The 21,987-nt window shown below is 47.5% G+C and overlaps 1 protein-coding gene across 15 annotated transcripts in view; it reads left to right on the top strand.

Annotated features, from left to right (window-relative positions):
• The window catches only part of cadps2 (Ca++-dependent secretion activator 2), a 1,044,194-nt gene that overhangs the window by 554,691 nt on the left and 467,516 nt on the right, over positions 1 to 21,987 (top strand). For all 15 annotated transcript variants that reach the window (XM_072484477.1, XM_072484475.1, XM_072484478.1 and 12 more), the window contains exon 8: positions 17,151 to 17,290. In XM_072484477.1, the coding sequence (XP_072340578.1) occupies positions 17,151 to 17,290 (140 nt within the window). The remainder of the gene's footprint in view (positions 1 to 17,150; positions 17,291 to 21,987) is intronic.

Here is a 21,987-nt window from a genome sequence, read left to right on the forward strand (position 1 = left end):
ACTCCATGATAACGTGCTCTGTAACAGATTGTTATCTTTCCACGTGAGACTCAATAAAGATCGTGGTTTGGACAAGTTTAGGTGTTTGGTGGATTCCTTCATAAGGTATTGAAGACTAATCACAACATATATAACAATTTCTCTTCTCTCCAGTCAGGAGCCTCCATGTTAATCTAAGAGTTAGCTAATGGGAATGGTTTTGAAGGTTTGACTGCAGCTCATTATAGTATTTTTTTTTTCAGATTACTAGGTCAGAATTCTTGTTTTGTTTAAGTTTGTTAACAGTAGAGTTCAGTATTCTGTGTTTGCCTTGCCTTTATTTGTACTTGCATTTGGGTGTGATTGTATTCAAGGTGACGGCGTTGGGGGTGGGGGTAGTTGATGCGTCCATTAATTCACTCGAGACAAGAGTAGAAGTAAACCGTGGCTTTAATCAACTTAGAACAGTGCCTGCCTGCGACTGATCCAATACTGAGAACCGCCTACAGGTCGACTGCTCTTTATCCCTCCCTTCAAGGGGAGGAGCCATGAGAGGAGCCCATACATGCCCCAACATGTTCCCCCATGGATAATGCCATACAATGACCCATAGGTGGAGCCCACAAGGGCAACAGCATAGCACAGATACAAATACAAGGGCAAAGCATGGTACAGATACAATGGTGGATTATTGGTATAATACATTCACCACATTCACCCCTTGTTATAAAAATGAAGTCCGGCAGGGGTGATGGGTTCATAGGTTCAGTCGGTCTGGCACACGGATTGTGTGCTGTGATCGCCGAAGCTCTGGCGTTGTTGCTGGCCTGGGTGTCGAACTCGTCCATGCTGGCATCGGTAGTGAGGGCGCCGGTGCGGGTACAGACATGGACTCCGGGAGCATCTCTTCTGGAGCTTCATTCCTGTGGATCGGTGACGGGGGGATGGCGGGTGGGAGGGAGCGCGTTCGGGGCGGGGGCGCTAGTCATAGTAGGTTGGGCAGGATATGTGGAGGAGCTGTGGTGGTAGTGGTGGTGGAACCGGCGGGCGCCAGGTCCCGGAGGGAGACTGTATCCTGTCGGCCATCGGGGTGTTCGATGTATGCGTACTGGGGGTTGGAGTGGCAGAGCTGGATCCCCTCAAACAGAGGGTTGAACTTATGGCTCCTGACGTGTTTTCTGAGTTGGACAGGCCCCGGTGTCTTAAGCCAGGACGGAAGCGAGGCCCCTGAGGTGGACCTCCTGGGGAAAACAAATAGGCGGTCATGAGGGGTCTCGTCTGTGGCCGTGCAAAGTAGGGACCTAATAGAGTGGAGTGCATCGGGGAGGACCTCCTGCCAGTGAGAAACTGGGAGATTCCTGGACAGCAGGGTCAGTAGGACAGTCTTCCAGACCGTCGCATTCTCCCTCTCCACCTGCCCGTTTCCCCTAGGGTTATAACTGGTAGTCCTGCTTGAGGTGATGCCCTTACTGAGCAGGTACTGATGCAGTTCGTCGCTCATGAACGACGAGCCCCGGTCACTGTGGGCATAATGAACTCGCCAACATTGAGGGCATTAAAAAGTTTATTGGATAAACATATGGATGATAATGGCATAGTGTAGGTTAGATGGCTTTTGTTTCGGTGCAACATCGTGGGCCGAAGGGCCTGTACTGCGCTGTATTGTTCTATGTTCTATAATTGCGGAAACCAAACAGGGTGAAGACACTATGTAGGGCTTTAATGACGGTAGATGTGGTCATGGCGGGGCAAGGGATTGCAAAGGGAAAGTGGGAGAACTCATCAATAATATTGAGGAAATATGTATTGTGGTTATTGGAGGGGAGGGGCTCTTTGAAGTCGATACTGAGGCGCTCAAAAGGGCCGGGGTGTCTTCACCAGGTGGGCCTTATCTGGTCGATAGATTGCTGTTTACACTTCGCGCAGATCTGGCAGTCCCTGGTCATAGCTCTGACCTCCTCGGTGGAGTAGGGCAGGTTTGATATAGTGGATAATCCGGGTGATCCTCGGGTGACAGAGGTCATCGTGGATAGCCTGTAAACGGTCAACTTGCGCGCTGGCGCATGTTCCGTGGGACAGAGCATCTGGGGGCTCATTGAGCTTCCCAGGACGATATACTATATGGTAATTATAGGTGGAGAGTTCGATCCTCCACCTGAAGATCTTATCGTTCTTGATTTTGCCCCGCTGCGTATTGTCGAACATGAAGGCTCCCGTTCTTTGCTTGGTGACGAGGGTAAACCTCCTACCAGCAAGGTAGTGCCTCCAGTGACGTACGGCTTCCATGATGTCCTGGGCCTCCTTTTCGACTGAGGAGTGCCGAATTTCGGAGGTGGTGAGTGTCATAATATACACACAGGTGTATGATGGTGCACAGACAGGCAGTGATTGACACACAGGATGACCAGTGAACACACAGAACACAGCAGCCAATCACCAGACAGGACACGGCCACTATAAAGCCAGAGGGCACTAGTTTTCCTGCTCTCTTGCGATCCAGCCTCTGAGACAGTCAGAGCCCATGAGCAGCAACTAGAACATACACTATGTGGTGGTAAGATAGTCTGGTCAGGTTAGCCTCAGGTCTCCAGTCAAGTCAGCATAGTGTCAATCCACAGTTAAAGTATGTATGATAGTTCAGAGTTCAAGAAAATCGAGTCGCATTTCTTCAAGTGTTGGAAGCCTGTCTCTCTCACTGCTGCAGTAAACGTAGTCCTCGCAGACCCAGCTTACCCAACACATCAGTGAGGGTGCGCGAAAAAAACGCTACCGGTCTGCCTGCTTGATTGAGGGTAGTGGCGAGAGCGACCTCTGATGCGTCGCTCTCCACCTGAAAGGGGACGGACTCGTCCACCGCGCGCATCGCAGCTTTGGCGATGTCCGCCTTAATGCAGCTGAAGGCCTGGCGGGCCTCAGTTGCCAGTGGGAAGGTGGTGGCCTTGATTAGTGGGCGGGCTTTGGGGACCCACTGGGCATAATACGAAAAGAACCCGAGGCACCTCTTCAGGGCCTTGGGGCAGTGGGGAAGGGGAAGTTGCAGGAGGGGGCGCATACGGTCAGGATCGGGTCCTAGAACCCCGTTTTCCACGACGTAGCCGAGGATGGCTAGTTTGGTTGTGCGGAAAACGCATTTCTCCTTGTTGTACGTGAGGTTTAGGGTTTGGTCGGTTTGGAAAAATCTGTGGAGGTTGGCGTCGTGGTCCTGCTGATCATGGCTGCAGATGGTGACATTGTCCAAGTACGAAAATGTGGCCCGCAGCCCGTACCGGTCCACCATTCGGTCCATTGTTCTTTGGAACGCCAAAGGGTACCCGGAGGAAGTGGAAAAGGCGGCGGTCTGCCTCAAAGGCCATGTAGTGGCGGTCCTCCCGGCGAATTGGGAGCTGGTGGTATGCATACTTCATATCCACCGTGGAGAACACCCTGTAGTGTGCGATCTGGTTTACCAGGTCTGCAATCTAGGGAAGGAGGTACGCATCGTGTTGCGTGTACCGGTTTATGGTTTGGCTGTAATCTACAGTCATCCGGTTCTTTTCCCCGGTCTTGACGACCACCACCTGAGCTCTCCAGGCTATTGCTGACCTCGATGACTCCCTCCCGCAAGAGACGCTGGACCTCGGACCTGATAAAAGTCCTGTCCTGAATGCTATACCGCCTGCTTCTAGTGGCGATTGGTTTGCAGTCGGCAGTGAGGTTTGCGAAGAGTGGGGGAGGGTCAACTTTTAGGGTCGCGAGGCTGCATATGGTGAGTGGAGGTAGGGGCCCCCCGAACTTCAGGGTTAGGCTCCTGAGGTTGCATTGAAAATCTAGTCCCAATAGGAGAGGAGCGCAGAGGTCTGGGAGCACGTATAATTTAAAATTGGCATACTCGGCGCCCTGTATTGCTAGGGCTGCGGTAGTGCACCCTCGGATTTGCACCGAGTGAGACCCAGAGGCGAGGGAGATGGTTTGGTGCGCCGGGAAAATTGGGAGCGAGCAGCGTCTTACCATGTCCGGGTGAATGAAGCTCTCTGTGCTCCCGGAGTCGAAAAGGCAAGGCGTCTCGTGCCCGTTTACCCGGACGGTCATCAGGGAGCTCCGGAGGTGCTTGGGTCGTGACTGGTCCAGGGTGACCGCGCTGAGTTGCAGGTAACTGGCGTGGTCGGAGGTGCTGAGGCAGTTCCGCGATGGCTGCCCTTGTTGATCGTACGCGTCGAGCGGCGTAGCAGATGGTGGCCAAGATGGCGGCCCCCTTTGGTCGAGCGTGGTGGGCGGTGAGGAAGATGCCGTCCAAGGTGGCGGCCCCCATGGATCACACGTGGCCAGCCGTGTGGGGGAGGATGGCCAAGATAGTGGCCCCCGTGAGTCGCACGTGCTGTGAGGGCTGGAAGATGGCTGCCTCCACGGATAGCACAAGGCTGATGATGCGTCTACAGGGGGCGGAGTCGACAGACACGCTGCCACACTGCGGGGTCTGTGGGCCTGTGAGTCTGAGGATCCAGCCTGTGAGTTAGAGTTCTTGGACCTGGCCAGGCAAACTTTGGCGAAATGCCCTTTTCTCCCGCAGCTGCCGCAGTTCGCATTATTGGCCGGGCAGTGCTGCCGGGGGTGTTGGGACTGGTCGCAGAAATAGCAGGGTAGCCCTCCATGGTGGGCGGGCGGCCGTGCGGCACAGGCCTGGGGTAGTCTTTGGTCGGGGGTCCACGAGGGGGGTCGAGTGGTCAGCCGGGAACGCATTAAGGCTCTGGAACACTACTTCCAGAGAGGAGGCTAACTTTACCGTCTGATCCAGGTCCAGGGCACCCTTTTCGAGTAGGCGCTATCTCACATAGTTGGACCGGACCCCCGCCACGTAGACGTCTCAGACGGCGATTTCCACATGTTGAGTGGCTGTAACGGCCTGGTAGTTGCAGCTGCGTGCGAGGACTTTGAGGTCGCGTAGGTAGTCTTCTAGCGATTCCCCGGGACGCTGGTGGTGAGGATGTGTCGCGCGTAGACCTCATTGACGGGCCGTACATAGAGGCGTTCGAGCATTGTGAGGGCATCTGCGTAGGAGGAGGCCTCGTCGAGTTGAACAGAGATTCGGTGGCTCACCCGTGCGTGGAGGAGGCTCAGCTTCTGTTCGTCGGTGATGGAAGGCGTGGGGGAGGCGGCGAGATAGGCCTTGAAGCAGCGGAGCCAGTGCGAAAAAGTTTATTTCGCTTCCGCGGCCTGCGGATCGAGTTCCAGGCGGTCAGGTTTGAGGGCCGATTCCATAGTTGCGTTTAAGTTGATTAAATTGATGCGACCATCAATTCACTTGAGACAAGAGTAGAAGTAAACCGTGGCTTTAATCAACTTAGAACAGTGCCTGCCTGTTCCAATACTGATCCAATACTGAGAACCGCCTACAGGTCGACTGCTCTTTATACCTCCCTTCAAGGGGAGGAGCCATGAGCGGAGCCCACACATTCCCCAACATTTTCCCCTATGGATAATGCCATACAATGGCCCATAGGTAGAGCCCACAAGGGCAATAGCATAGCACAGATACAAATCGTGAGGGCAAAGCAAGGTACAGATACAATGGTGGATTATTGGTGTAATACATTCACCACAGTAGTTTACTGATGGTGTCTACAGATTTCCGTTTATTCAGTCTTCTGATTTGGTTGGGTGGCCATCTTGGGTTGGGCCTGTTTGCTGTATCTTTTGGGGTCATCTCTTTTGGTGGAAATGGCTAACTCTGGTTTTGGAGGGGGGGGGGGCAATTCATTTGGTCACCTGGAACGATAGGGATTTGAATGGCCCAGTGAAAAGATCAAGGGTATTTGCTCTTATGTCTCAAAAGGGAATTTAAACTCTGATGTGGTGATTTTGCAAGAGACCAAACCAGGCTTTGATTTTTTTTATTTGTTCTTGGGATTTGGACCAGCATTTGTTGCCCATCCCAAATTTTCCCTTCAACTGCAGGGCATGCTAGTGGGGGGCAGTTAAGAGTCAACCACATCTTTCAGTGTGTCTGGAATCCCATGTAGGCCCGATCGTGTAAGGATGGCAGTTTTCCTTCCCTGAAGAACATTAGTGAACCAGGTGGGTTTTTAACGACAATCATGGTCATCGTTGTACTTTTATTGAATTCAAATTTCATCTGCCATGGTGGGATTTGAACCCAGGACCTCAGAACAATACCCTGGGTCTCTGGATGACTAGTCCAGTGACAATACCACTATGCCACCACCTCCCCTATATTTGTGGGTTGAGTATTTTTTGTGGTAGATAGGTCTCTCCTCCCTTCAGTAGTGTCGGCTGAGTACTCAATGATTGTTATTTCGCGCTGGAGTCTGGCCCCCACCCAACGTCTGCCACGGAAGTTAAACACAACACTGATATCGGATAGGAAAGTTTGTGAGCGCATGTCCACTGACATAGAGGACTATAAAACCTAACAAATTTCAGTCTCACCTTCCACGTTGAGGGAGGCCCTTAAGGTGGTCCTGAGGGATTTATTCATGAAGGCCCGCCTTTTTAACCTTGGTCGTCGCCTGAGGTGTGGTGAGCCTCAGGTTAAACCACCACAAGTCAGCTCTCCCCTCAAAGGGGAAAGCAGCCTATGGTCACCTGGGACGATGGCGACTTTATCTTTTACACTTAGGGAGTAAATTATCACCTGTAAAAGACATTTGGTGATGACAGTCAGGGTGGAAATGCAGAGACTGGTGGACTGCATTCTCGAGACAAACTACCAGTAGTCACTTGACCCTACCGCGGAGTTGCTGGAAGTAGGAAAAAGCTGCAGACGCAGTTCGGACTAGACTGGCAGGGCAGTGAGCAAGTTGCGACCCACAAGGGGCATGTTTTAATGATACAGGGAGAAGGCCAGTCGTCTTTTGGCTCACAAGCCTAAACGGCAGGTGGTGTCCGTCCCCCCCCCCCCCCCACCCCGGGAGATCTCACACATAGACAATTTAAGCGGTAACCTTGTTTCTGCCCCTCCTCAGGTTAGTGTGGCTTTCGAATCGTTCTATCGTGATCTTTATAGATCACAACCTCCAGTGGATGGATCGGCCATGTCTGACTTTTCGGACAGCCTATCCATCGCACCTGTGGAGGCAGAGAGGACGGGTGAGTTGGAATCCCCAGTCAGCCCTGATGAAATTTTAAACGTATTGGTTTGATGCAGACTGGTAAAGCTCCTGGTCCGGATGGCTTTCTGATTGAATTCTATAAGATGTTCTTGGAGCAGCTGGTGACTTTAATTCTGGACGTGATTAATGGCTCCTTATCCTGGGGTTCATTGCCCTCCACCCTCACACAGGCCTCCATCTCTTTGATTCTTAAGGACAAAGACCCAACAGAGTGTGGGTTGTCACTTTTTTTTATAATCATAATCTTTATTAATGTCACAAGTGAGGGCAGCACGGTGGCGCAGTGGTTAGCATTGCTGGCTCACGGCACCGAGGTCCCACGTTCGATCCCGGCTCTGGGTCACTGCCCGTGTGCAGTTTGCACATTCTCCCCGTATTTGCGTGGGTTTCGCCCCCACAACCTAAAGATGTGTAGGGTAGGTGAATTGGCCACACTAAATTGCACCTTAATTGGAAAAAATTAATTTGGCACTCTAAATTTTATATATTTTTAAAATTTAATGTCACAAGTGCGCTTACATTAATACTGCAATGAAGTTACTGTGAAAATCCCTTAGTCACCATATTCCGGAGCCTGTTCGGGTACATGGAGGGAGAATTCAGAATGTCCAATTCACCTAACAAGTACGTCTTTCGGGACTTGTGGTAGGGAACCGGAGCACCTGGAGGAAACCCACGCAGACACGGGGAGAACTCTGCGCAGACTCTGCACAGACAGTGATGCAAACCGGGAATCGAACCCAGGCCCTTGGCGCTGTGAAGCAACAGTGCTAACCACTGGACTCGTTGAACAGAGCAGCAGTTGACCAACAAGAACCTTCTCTGATGGTGTTTCTCAGAGTTCCTCCTGTGATGTTATGTCCCCAAATAGTTGTTCTCAGCCAAACTTTATATAGACTGTCATGGTGTCTCTCTCTCCCATGGTGCGGATCCGGCGGGACATTTACATTGTTGTTTTCTTTGGCGGGATGGTAATTTCCCATTGAGCGGGGGGGGGGGGGGGTTGTAAAATCCTGGCCATAGTTCCAAAATTTAAAATGGCTGCTGTTCCAAACGATCAAAGCACCCTTCCGTATTAGCTATTGGATTAGCCATGCTCTGGATGGCATGGTGCCAATCATTGTCTTTTTAGCCAAGGTAATTAACCTTTTATGTGCCTCAGCCATCAATTTGAATGGTTCCTATTCTCCAAGGTTTGAGGACACAGAAAAGAGCTATTCACACCACCAGGAAGTCACGTTGAGTTTTTGTTTACCCTTGTGGAAATGAAAATTTAATTTCAAGTGTGTTCACTTTTCTGGATATGTGTACATACAATCCACTTAGAGCCTTCCAGAGCTTCATCACCTGCAGTTGGATAAGGTTAAGTGACTTTTGGCAGCAATCGTTCAGGCTTCTTGTGTTCATTTAAAATGAAGATTAGCTTCTTTTAAAAAGCCCATTCATGACACAATCCTCTATTCATGCTGATATATCACAGCCAACACCATGGACTTTTTAATCATGTGCAGTAACCTTTTATGCGGCGCCTTGGCGAACGACTTGAAGTCTAAATTCACCACCGACGGGATTCTCCGGTCCCTGAGCCGCGTGCTTCTCGGCTGGGCGCCATTCGATGTCGCTATCCTCCCGCCACTCGTCAATGGGATTTTCCATTGAAACCATCCCATGCAGCCACAAAATCCGCTGCGGGAGGTGCGCTGCCTGCGGGAAAAGTGAATCCAAAAGGATCAGAGAATTCCACCTTACATCTGCTGGTTCCCCTTTACCCTGCTTGAATCATCTTCAAATAACTCGCACACATTGATCAAACATAATTTCCCCATCATGAAACCATACTGCCTCCCGCTGATTGAGCTATGGTTTTCTAAATGCCCTGCTACAACCTTTTCAATAATGGATTCCAGCAATTTTGCAATGTCAGATATTAGACTAACTGGCCTATCATTTCCTGCTTTTTGTCTCCTTCCATTCTTGAGTAATGATGTTACATTCACGGGGCGGGATTCTCCGACCCTCTGTGCTGGAATCGCGCCCCGCCGAGGGCGGAGAATAGCCTTTCACGCCGGACATCCGGCGCGACGACGCTGCCGCGAGTCTCTGCGGACCTGCCAGTCGCGGGCGTGTGACACGGCGCCGGTCGGGGGCTGTTGGAACAGGCCCCCGCGGCAATTCTCCATGGTCGACCGGCTGAGTTCCCGCTGGCGTGGTTCACGTCTAGTATCACCTGGCGGGAGCTCGGACCTGGGCTGCGGTGGCGGTCCTGGTGGGGGGTGGGGTAAATCTGACTCCGGGGGGGGGGGCCTCAGCAGTGGCCAGGTCCACGATCGGGGGCCACCGATCGGCGGGCCATTGCAATCTGGGAGGGACCTACCTTACTCCATGCGGGCCCGCTGTGTGGCTCCGCCATGTCGGCGGTCTCTGTGCCGAAGTGGGCCACCACACGCATGCACGGACCCGCTTGCGGCCCCTGGAAAACAGGGAATCACCCCGAATGTTCAAGGAAAAAGTCCGGAGTGATTCTCGCCGTTTCCCAGCGGGCGTGGGGACTTAGTCCCCAAAGGAAGAATCCCGCCAATGGTGCCAGTCTGCCGAATTTATGTAATTTTGGAAAATTACAACCAATACATCCACTATTTCTGCAACCACTCCTTCTAAGACACTGATGCGCAGGCCATTATGTCCTGGGGATTTGTCAGCCTTTGGTCCGATCAGTTTTCATGGTACCTTTTCTCACATGATCTTGATTGTTTTAAGCTGCTCTCTTCCTTTTGCCCTCTTCTTTTCTACTCCACTTGGGATTCTTCTTGGGTCTTCTACTGAAGACAGCTACAAAATACCTGTTCACAGTCTCTGCCATTTCCTTATTTCCTATTATCAATTCCCCAGCCTAAGCAGGGCCAACGCTCACTGTTGCTACTCTTTTCCTTTTTATTTCCTTGGAAAAGCTTTGTAGCATTGTTTATCTTTTCTTTCCAGCCTTAACTTGCTTAATTAACCATTGGTAGTCCATCCTTCTCGCACAGTCTTTCTTTCTCAATGGAATATATCTTTGTTGAGAGTTATGAACTAGCTCCTCAACTGTCTCCCAGTGCTTCTCTACTCTTTTACCTTTTAATCAGTCGCTCTTTCGCCAACTCTGCCGTTATACACTTGTAATTGCTTTTATGTTTAAAACAATTGTTTCAGACCAAAAATTTCCAATGCTCGAATTGAATGCAAAATTCTATGATGTTATGATCAGTCTTGCCTCGAGGATCTTTTACTATTAGGCTTTTAATTACTTCTATCTCATTACATATTACTGAGTCCAAATAGACTGTTCCCTGACTGGATCCATAATGCATTGTTCTGAGAAACTGTTCAGAATACGTTCCATTTACTCATCCTACAGGCTAACTTTGCCAATTTGATTATTTTTGAACAATTGACGATTAAAGTCTCCCATTGATTATTGCAATACCTTTCCTACAAGCCCCCATTATTTCTTAATTTATACTCCACCCTACAGAGTAGCTACTGTCAGGAGCTGGGTTGTTAGTATGCAATTGTATTCCTAATGGTTGTATATCAAAGTACGACATTTGAAATTAATATTTCAGATAATCTATTCCATTCTAAAAGTATATGTAGTTTGCTTCAACATGTTATTCAAACTGTTCACCATGGCTGTTCGCATCACACATATTTTCGAAGCTGGCTTCCTGCCCAGACTGTAATTCTTATTCAAATCAACAAAATACCTAGTTACACAAAATGAATAGAGGAACACAATAGATTAAATCAATTCACTTTTTTCAGGGATGTTCAACAATTTGCTCAATTACTGAAGCTGATTCGAACAATTTGCCAGTTCTTTAGGAAAGCGAGTATCTTCTAAATCACGCAAGAAATTCCTCACAAATTATACATCCTGCTGTCTAATATATTTCATGGTGCACATTATTGAGTGAAGAAGATCCACACCTCTTGCCAAGTTGGGCTCAGATGTTACTTGTTAATGAATTTTGAAAATCAATGCACAGTTGCCATTCTTGGAAAATTCCCAATCTAGGAAGGATAGTGTATCTAATTGCTAAAATAATATGAATTTAGGCTGTTGCCTCTTATTCATTTTTCACATCAGGCTAATGAAATATAATTATGCTGTAAAGTCATCTGAGGTAATTGTTGCCTGCTATGATGAGGTTGTCAGTAATATTACCATTTCTACTAATAGCTGAGTTTTGCAACCTTGTTTGTTCTCTCTCAGTGAAGAGGACTATTGAGATTCAAGGTGCCCACTCAGTTATACACCCACATCTCTCAACTGTCACGTGTGGATCCCCTGTTGTGCTGTTAACCCAGCCTGAAGTATCTCAGGAGGAGAGCTTGTTAGCAGATACCTTGGAAACACCCATTCGTCAGAAAATAAATGAGCCCACATTAAAAACACATCTGTTATCCATTTGATGAAGTCAATGGGTTTATTCACCACAGTACAGCACGTTACAAGCATGACATAGATGAAGTAAGTCACCAATGATTTACTCAGTTGGTCACAGCTTGACACATCCAGCTGGTGTTGTTTGTTTACTGCACTTTTTCAGCATTGTTATGTGCAAGATCTTGCATTGTGAGCCAAGCTGCACTGATTACAGATTACTTATGTCACATTGTTTCCATAAGGTGCATCATTAAAGCTGTGCTGTACCTCTCTCCTCACTGACTTTCCTTACATGCACTAGCTAAAAATAAGTTATGTCCATCAATATATTGCATGTCTATGAAACTGGAAAGGTCGCTACATAAATTATAATATATAAATTATACTTTGGAATAGTAGTGTTGGAACTGATGTCATTGCCAAGATATATAAAAAAGATCATAGGCTGATCGAATGATAGAGCCTAGAATAAGGCCGTTCAGCCCATCGCATCTGTGCCAGCTCTTTGGTAAAATTATCCAATGAATCCTATACCCCTGCTTTGAATCTACTTCCATCACCTATTCAAGCAGTGCATTCAAGATGGCTACAATTAACCACACAAAAGAAAAGTATCCTCATGTTGTGCCTGATTCTTTTGTCAATTACTTTACATCTGTGTCCTTTGGCTACTGACCCTTCTGCCTTCGGAGAAGCTATCAATATCCATTCGAGATTTGATTAAGTCCATTAATCACCACTTAACCGTCTCTACTCGAAGGAGATAGTCCAAGCCTCTCCATTCTTTCATATAACTGAAGTCTCTCATCCATGGTACCATTCTAAAAACTCGCTTCTGCATCTTCTCCAAGACCTTGACATCATTCCTAAGCTGTGTTGCCTAGAATTGAACACTGGGTAGAATTTTATCTGTCAAATCCAGGTGAGTTACGGGTGTTGGAGGGTCAAGAATCCAACACAATCCTGCCCTCTTGTAGGTTTGATTGGGGCTCCTATGTACATCAGTATTGAGAGCCAGTGGAGTTATCGGTGAGCAATTTCAAGATGGAAGCAGGCAGTTCATTGTGGATTTGAACCAGGATCCTGCTTTTAATAGGCATTGAATAGGTTTCCTCAGCTGTGTGACACTTGAACGATCAGCAAAGTGAGAACACAGCAGGGAGACGTTATTCATTGAAACCGGCAGCTGGAAAACCTTGAAACATTAAAACTGTACAGCTATTGGGCTGTCTAAATGAAAGGTTTGCACTCAGAGGACTTGTTCACAGAGACAGATTTCACTGCTAAGGTGGATTCCTACTTTTTGGAATTAGAATAATAATCTTTATTGTCACAAGTAGGCTTACATTAACACTGCAATGAAGTTACTGTGAAAATCCTCTTTGGAAGTCAAGTGGCTCAGATTTTCATGGCAGGTCATTATGTTTTTTCTATATTTCAACACTGGGTCTAAATCTCATGGACCCATCAAATTTTGTTATGGTATTCCAACAGCCACCCTAGCCTCTCTCTATGAAGCCTATTTACACAACCATCCACTGACTCACCATTGAACATCTCCTGCAGAAAGACGATGGATCCCCAGAAACAAACTGAAGCTGGACGAAGGATTTTCCTGATGACACTGAAGCTGGACGATCCACCTGGTAGATGCTCCAGCCTTCACTGCTGTGATGTTCTGGGATCCAAGGTTGCTGGCGACCTCCATCCCAAAGTCCGGAGGCAGCCCCAGGGATTCTTCAGATTCATCCTGGTTCCATGGAGAATCTGGCATGGGGAGGGGGGTGACGATTCCTGTCGGGCCTTCCCCTGTATCTCATTAGCGGGATGCAAATTAGCTTCACGTCGGCCACGAGCATGTTTGCCATGGCAGGCACCATCAGAGGATCGCATCAGAAAATCACACAAGTATAAAATCGATTTTTGCGTCTCTGTACAAATTCTTTTTTAACAAACAATTTTATTGAGGTATTTTAGACACAGAAAAAGTGACATTGTACAGTACAAAAAAAAAGAAGTCAAGACTCTGTACAAATTCTAACCTCCCTCACTGGCCCAGCATTGAACCTGCAGGCGGAGGCATGGGGGAGTTTTGCCCTATTTCTGCAGGCAACACAGAAATATTTCCACCATTTAATTTTTAAGATGACAGGAAGTCCCCTTCCACGGTTTTACTTTAAGCTGTCCCTCAGGTGGACAATGTAATCTCTCAAAACCAGTTCAAAACTATTTTTAGTGTTACAATCCAAGACCAGACCCTAAGAGTGGCTACAATAGTTGACCGAAACCCCAATATTTTAGTTTATTTATAAGACTGTGCGAAAAGAAAGATTCGCTCCAGGGGTGGTTGCATGAATAAATAGGGATTTGGTATTTTTAAAACAAAACATTATTGGGAATACAGTATTAAACACTTTAACTTCACATTTGAAAAGAACAGCTTACAATTACTCCTTAAATACTACTACTCAATTCCTCATTAAGCACAAGAAAATAAATGCTCTTAATCCATCTTAAAATCAGTATGGCATAGAGTAAGGCTTATTGAACATATGTGACTCCTGTTAGAACCTCTTCAGACTCTGGCTGAATATCTTCAAAAAGCTGGTTCACCTGGTGTATATCCGCCTCTTTGTCTTCAGACAAGACTGCTCTGCATTAAATATTATTACTCTTTTTCTAACTATCCTACTGTGAGAGAATTGTGGACTCCATGTCAGACAGATGAGACTTCAACCCCTCTTCAAAGCTTTTCCAAAATGAGTCTGCATCTCTTAGCTCCACGCAGCAATTAAATCATCGATTTAAGCTGCAAAACAACGGAACTCTCCAGGCAGAAAGCACATTAACTCCCTAGGGACGAGACTTCCGGTGACGGCGGGCGGGAGGCAGCCGCACAATGGAGGGCTCCCGTTCGGGAACGGCATTTTCGGGGCTTTAAGCCCGGTCCCAGGGTCCACAGAGGCGGCAAAAGCAGGGAGAAGGCACAGAGGAGGCACAGTAAAGGAGAATGTCGAGGGTGAGCAAACAAAACGGCCGTAAAAAAAACAGCTGAACGTCCGTCGGGGAGTGAAAAGGTCACCGCGGGGTCACCAAGGAAAATGGATGCTGGAGCACGAGGGGAGGCCGCATTGCTTACGGCTGAGGATTGTGGGGCTGCCCGAAGGAGTTGAAGGACTGAGGCCGACTGAGTATTTTGCCACGATGGTGGAAAAACTAGTGGGGAGGGGGAGGATCCCTCCCGATATGAACCGGATCGGGCTCATCGGTCGTGGAGGCCTGTACCAAAGGCGAGTGAGCCGCCAAAGGCAGTGACTCTGTGCTTCTGTAGGTACAGTGTGAAGGAGAAGGTCCTGTGTTGGGCCAAGCAGAAGCGGGTGGTGCAGTGGGCTGGAGCTGGTATACGTGTATACCAGGACTTTACGGTGAAGCTGGCGAGGAGGCGGGCTGCCTTCAACCGGGTGAAGAGGGCACTGTACATTAGCAAGGTGCAGTGCGGCATTGTATATCCAGCGAAGCTGAGGGTGACTTACAAGCTCAGGGACTTTTATTTTGGAATGGCGGAAGCAGTGGAGGAGTTTGCGAAGGCAGAAGGACTGTGGCAGAACTGAGAAATTGAGAGATGGCCATGTGCCGATGTAACCTCATGACTGTAATTTCTTCTTTTTTGTTTCACTGCGTGCAGGTGTATGGGCTAAAGGAGCCAATGTTGTATATATTTGGACAAGGGAAGTGATGGGACTTTCACTCGAAATGAGGGCTCTTTGGGGTGTAGGTGGATATGCGGGGTTTGTGTGCTAAAAGGGTATTTCTGGGCTTTCCTAGGGCCGGGCAAGGGGGAAAAGGACCCGGGCAGGGGCGCCGGCCAGTGAACGGGAGTGAGGTGAGGGGAGGGGCTGCGGCCATCGGAGCCTGGCAGAACAGGGTCCGAGTGGTCTAGCCGGGGTGGAAAGTTGGGGGGAGGGAACCGAGGTTGGGGAGAGGAGTTTTACAAGAGGCAGTGGACGGGAGGAGTTGGAGAGGGGGGTGTTGTTTACAACTGTTGGGTATCATGTACAGTACTCTTTCAGAGGTTGGATGGCATTGAGTGTAGGGGGGGGAGCGGGGGGAGTAGACTCTATAGGGTAATGGTGATCATGGATGGTCCCGGACTCCTTTTTCTTTTTCTCCTTTGTTTTTTGTTTCCACCATGGGAGGATTTGTTTTATTGGATGCATATATTGACAGGTGGGCCGTTGTTTGGGGTGGTGGGAGGATGGGATCATTGTTATTGTTAAGGGGATTGATTTTGTATTTGTTACCGTTTACTGTCTGTGGGAGGGGTGTAAATTTTGAAGGCAGCTGTGAAAATAGGAAATAAAAACATTGAAGAAAAAAAAACTCCCCGGGGGCTTTCATCAGTCAAACCACAATGCATTAGCCCAGACTGAAAACGCATTCCTCTGGTCAATTTCACCTTCTGGCTCCTAAAAGCTCCCAGGCCCTGCAAAACAAAATCCTTTTTTTAAAAACATGACCATTGCAGTCAAACACACTCCAGGCTTTAACCCTTGAATTTCCCCAATATTTAGGACCCAATATTCTTTAAATCCTACATTTGTCACATATCTTGATGCTCTTATCCTCAATATTCCTGACACTGCCCTGCATCCATTCCCATCAATCTTCCTGACACAAAGATTGTCTCTGCAACTGTCTCCACAGTCCAGGTACTCGAGCCCTTAAAGTTGTATACTTGAATATACATAGTGAGTAACCAGCTCAACCAGAATGGATGCACCACCCTGAAGGCATATTGTAACTCACCAATGCTATTCGGGAACAATTCTAGAAATTAGAAATAGCTTCAAACCTCTCTTCACTATGGTATCACCCAATGAACTCCCACTCCATCACTCCTTATTTGAGACCGATAGAGGCCTCCACATCACCCGTGGCATTGAGACCGTGCTGGTCAAAATCTTCATGTTGACATTGGTTCAACCGACCCTCATTAATTACCTTAATTATACTATTTTATGAGATGACAGGCTACTTGATCCTCCTTGAATATATATCCATCAGCCCTTCTGCGGCGACGGTCTGTCTTTATTAGTCCCATCTCTCCATCACCTCTGTTTTTAACCAAGATTCACTGACTCCCCGTATCCCAGGGAATGAATCTGTATCCTCATTTTCAAATCTCTCACCACGTTGCCCCTCTTTCGGCCTCCACAATCTCCTCTTGCCATAAGTCCCTTTTATATCACTCGCTCTTCCAATAGCAACCATTTTCCACAGATCCATTGATTGCTGACCCTTCAACCTTTATACTCCTGTTCTCAGGGACACTATTCACCATCAACTTTGCCTGAGAAACCTCTTTACAGTGGAGAAATGCTATAGAAATCTATTGTGCTGTTTAGCTGTCGATTATTGTCAGTGGTCAAAGAAAAAAGCAAGCAGAAGACTCCGATTTCCCGCAGGACTATTAACTGCTGCTGACAGAAATATCTATCTGAGTCAGCTTGTCTGTTCGCAGTTTTACCATAAGGATAAAGCAGGACATCCTCCTGGTTGCAGTACATTCCTTAAAGCAAAATTATCCGTTTCTCCCTTCACAGATTGAAAGCCTGACCTTGGTATTCTTTGTCTTTCAGGTAATTCTTTATCCAACTCCAAACAGTCCGAAGACACCAGACTGGCACAAGATGGTCACTCCAAAAAATAGCCAAGATTCTGAGTTAAAGATAAGACTAGCTGTGAGGATGGATAAGCCTCCAAACATGAAGCACTGTGGGTAAGTCTGTCAACTGGAGAGCGGTTCTGACACGTTTTGAGTAATGCTGCACATTCTCAGGCAGCTCTGACATTGAATACATGAATTCCTTTGAGGGAGAAGTGAGGGGCGAGGGCACGCAGCTCGTAGCCACCGGCGTCAAGGATTCAGCAGTTCCTTGTTACATCTTAGGGCAGTGGTTCAAAAATGTGGTCGATGGACCACGTTGGTCATCAAGGGCCCACCAAGTGGTTTGCAGGTTGGCCCAAAATACAAGCTACTGACGCCATAGAGAATAGGCCAGAACACTCAGTTCTACCACTTGCCTGATGCCACACAAGCAGACTGGCTGTCGCATGCAGGGCTACGTTGTCATTAGCACGAGTAACAATAATGTATTTTTAGAAGCACGATTAATGGTCCTGTTGATTTTGTTTGGTTGATGCAGATGTAAGATCAGTATTAGTTTCTCAGAATGAGATTATTGCGATGGTTTTAGTAACATATTCGAATGTTTCAAATCAATGTTTGTGGTATGAATGTTTTAGTAAGAATCTGTCTATAATTCTGTGTCTGACATGAATGAATTACTTGTGATATTTAATTTTTTTTAAAACATGGATTTATTACATTTAAGTGAAGAAGCAGTGAAATATTTATAGTTATCAGAAGTTCCCGTTAATTCTGATGAATATTTTCTCGGTGGAAAGTGAAAATGGGTGGGGGAGGTCCGGTGGGTGTTCCACGGTCCTTTGTCCCGCATATGTGGCCCGCGATGCAAAGGTTTGGAAACCACTGATTTAGGGTGCATATCAGATCCTAAAGGTGGGCTGTGGCTCAGAGGATTATATCTAAAACTGGTGCTGGAATTGCTGTCCTCTCCCACACACACTGCAACCAGAAACATTTATCATTGAACAGTATGCAAAGACTGCATAACATATCGATCTGTGACACTCAGCTTCATCAACTTCCCAGCTGACTATCTAAAGTAACTATTTAGAGGTAGTGACAGAAAGCAGAGGTTCATAGAATCCATAAAATCCCTACAGTGCAGACGGAGGCCATTCAGCCCATCAAGTCTGCACAGGCCCTATGAAAAAGCATCCTACCTAGGCCCACTGCCCTGCCCGAGCCCCGTAATTCCACCTACCTTTGGACACTAAGGAACATTTTAGCATGGTCAATCCTCCTAATCTGCACATCTTTTGACTGTGGGAGGAAACCTACAAAGATATGGGGGGAACATGCAAACTTCACAGTCACCCGGGTCCCTGGTGCTGTAAGGCAGCAGTGCTAACCACTGCTCCACCGTTGATCTGTGATTTTCTGACAACTGTATTTTCATATGACCCTCCATGCATCAAGAATGTTCACTGCATGGGGTGGGGATTTTGTGCTCCTGTTCACTGCCAGGGGGGTAGTGCCAGGGAGCTGGGCTTCAGTTGGAGAAGTCGGTGCGGGTGATTTCCTATGTGTGAGGGAGGGGATCCTGTTTTGGGGCAGGAGAGCTGACATTGCCGGCTCCATCAAGGCCCGCCCCTCAAACTAGCCAATCCAGCTGGCGCGCTGCACACCAATTTCCCTTGTGAACCTCTGATCCAGCACTTAGTTAAAACAAAATGGAAAATTTCACCCCTTGAAATGAGACACTTCAAGAGTACATGTCTAATGAAAATAATGTTCATTTTAGATTTATTACGCAGGAGATTTTCTGCATTCCCAGTGAGAAACAACCTTGAAAAGGAGTGTGACTCTGAAATCAGGGATATAATACTGTGTTTCTGTCTCCCTGAGAGTGCAGCTCCCCACTGCAACGGGCAGGTAGGCAGGCTTGCCAAATCATCGGTCAGAACTATAGGGAGAGAATTGTTTTTCATTAATAATGCAGGAAGAGTACTGAAAAATAATCAAACTACGTCGAACAAGAGAAAGGATGAGTGGTTAGGTGGGGGTCTTCCCTGGTTACTAGAGCAAGCAATGAGAACAAGTTGGTGCACAAAGTAGCTGTGGGTTAACAATCAAACATTAAATCCCAGCCTTGAATGTAGATGTAGGAAACATTTCCCCATTTCCAGATCAAATTGTGTTTGGCTCACCAGCAGTAAATCACAGGGTGATTCTGCCTGGGATGCATGGCTGTAATTATAGCTTAAAGACAAGAACTCAAGGAACATGGCATCAAATTGCCTACAAGTGTCACAGATGTGAGTGAGTAATATGTCCGGCTTCCTGTTGTGGATTAGAATTGCAGCAACTATGGGCATGCTGTTATAAAATTGACCTTCTAAGTGGTCACTTCTGCTAAGTATTTTTTAAATATAACTCTGAAAGTGCCTCCTTGTTGCTGAATGTTTCTCGGTGTGAGGTACAGTTCAGTGAGCGTAGAACTAAGTGAACATCATCTGTCTAAAGTATGCATAGTGCTAATTTTTAATCAAATGAGCAAAGACTCACTTAAAGGCTATTCGTTTAGAATTTTATTAAGCTGAGTATCCTGCATAAAAGTGTATAAACAAATAACTCTGTACTTTCTGTTTGGTATTAAAAGCCTTCTATTCCAGTCATTGTAAGGTTTATTATTGTAGCACACTCAGAGTAATGACATCCTGTTCCAGTCCCATTGGGCCACATATTCTCTTCAGAGCCAGACTCATGGTACCCAACCTTCTTTTCACCTGCTTATGGTCTCACACTCACACCCCTTGGATCCCAAACTCTCACCTTTCCTACTCATAATTTTCCTTCCTTTCCTCTGTCAGACAGGTAGTCTCTTGTTCCCTTCTCCTTCAGTCTGTTGGTCTCCAGTGAAGGGGCAGTGATGCCACCATGTGGATGAGCTCGAGTGAGCTTTTTTCGGTATTGTTAATGATGAGGGAAAGGGAGTGGAAAAGATGTGGATTTTATCTGTTCTATACTATATACCAATACTGTCCTGCAAGGACATTGACCACTGTAGTGGCCTAATGTGCTCCCTAGAACATTGTCCTCCGAGAAATGTGGACCTTGAGAATGATGACTGATGGCACGTCGGGGAGGTGCAAGAGGTGAGAGAGCAGAAGAAACTGAAGGCATTGAGAGAGGTGATGTTGAGCAGGAAGGTGCCCCTGCTGCATGATGAGGCAACCTCCTCTTGTCACCCTCTGGTCACCCTTCCTCTCCCTCAGATGTCCAGCATTAGATCCAGGTTGGGTCGATGAAAGGAAGGGTCAGCCCTGCCCTGCCGTACCCTACCCTGAGCATCTCCCCTGTGATATCTCACTTCCTCCTAGTGCGGTGGAATGCTTTGGCACAAACCTCAAATTTATCCCTCGAGACAACCACAGGCTCAGTGATGGCTAAACGAGTCCACACTCCGTCTTACCAACTGCCATTCCCACCCCACTGGCTCTAATTGGACAGGAACCATATCTCCATGTCCATTACAGGCTCCCCGCACTGAAAATCAGGGAAAGGATTTACCGAGAAACCCATCACGTGTTTTGCAGCGGTGGAGGTGAGCTGCCAACGGGATTTTCTGGTCCCGCCATTATCAATGGGATTTCGTGTTGACTGCGCACCTCGCCGTCGGGTAAGCCGTGCACCATCGGTGGTGTGGTGATATGCATCACTGTAAATACACAAGGGGTTAATGTAGATACACTAGGACTGAGTAAACACTAGAGGGAGCACCAGAGACATCATGACATGCAGATATACAGCTAATGAACACATAGAATAGGACACAACCAATGGGCAGTCAAGACACCCAGATGTGACACTACCATAAGGGGGCTACCCATATAAAAGGACAGGGCACACATGCTCTTTCTCTTTCCACAGGCGACACTCAGAATGACAGGGACAGATTGGAAGCATCACACCCACCGCATGGATTAGAGCAGACTGGTTAGTTCGACTGAGTTACTGAGCAGACTGGTTAGTTCGACTGAGCAAAATTAGCAGGAGAGTCAAACTCAAGTAGGAGAATTGTTAACTGTTCAATGAATGTGTTAAACCTATCTCCAAGTCTGAACCTTCCTTTGTCAGAGCATACATCAAGGAAGCAGCTTAAGCTACATGAAGAAGCATAACACATGGTTCCAGGAGTGCCTGTTGAATCTATATAGTTCAACTCAACATATCCGTGACTACCAGCAACAGCACCCAGGCATGATGTTCGAGATTTCGGTTCCACAGAAGCTCAGGTACCACAGCAATCTCAGTGGCAACTGGCGTGCATTCAAACAGAGATTTGGGATCTACATGGTAGCGTCCAACCTAGATGGTGTGGCGGACGCAGCGAAAATAAAGCTTCTGCTCACCATTGCAGGTGCGAGTGCAGCAGAAGTCTTCAAGACCTTCAAATACTCAAAAGGGCAAGACAAGAGAGACTTCCAGACAGTCCTGGACAAGTTTGAAGAATACTGCGAGGAAAACACAAGAGAGTACAGTAAAAGAGGCGCCAATACTCACCACGAGGCGAATGTAGGCCTGCAAATGCAGAAAACGGCAGTTTTAAGGAGCCGTACATGCGCAGTTCCCCAAAAGAAGCTTACCGGCAAAACATTTGCGTGCATGCGCAGTTGCGCAAAGAGCGCAAAGTAAAGGGAAAGCAATTTGCGCATGCGCAATCTATTCCTATGCTCTACGTCACAAGCGTCATGATGTCAGAGGCCCCGGACCACGCCCACTGAAAGGGGAAATGTCCTAAAAAAGTGAAAATCAGTTTTAAAGCC

This window comes from Scyliorhinus torazame, chromosome 19, assembly GCF_047496885.1.
Source record: "Scyliorhinus torazame isolate Kashiwa2021f chromosome 19, sScyTor2.1, whole genome shotgun sequence".
Classification (NCBI taxonomy): domain Eukaryota; kingdom Metazoa; phylum Chordata; class Chondrichthyes; order Carcharhiniformes; family Scyliorhinidae; genus Scyliorhinus; species Scyliorhinus torazame.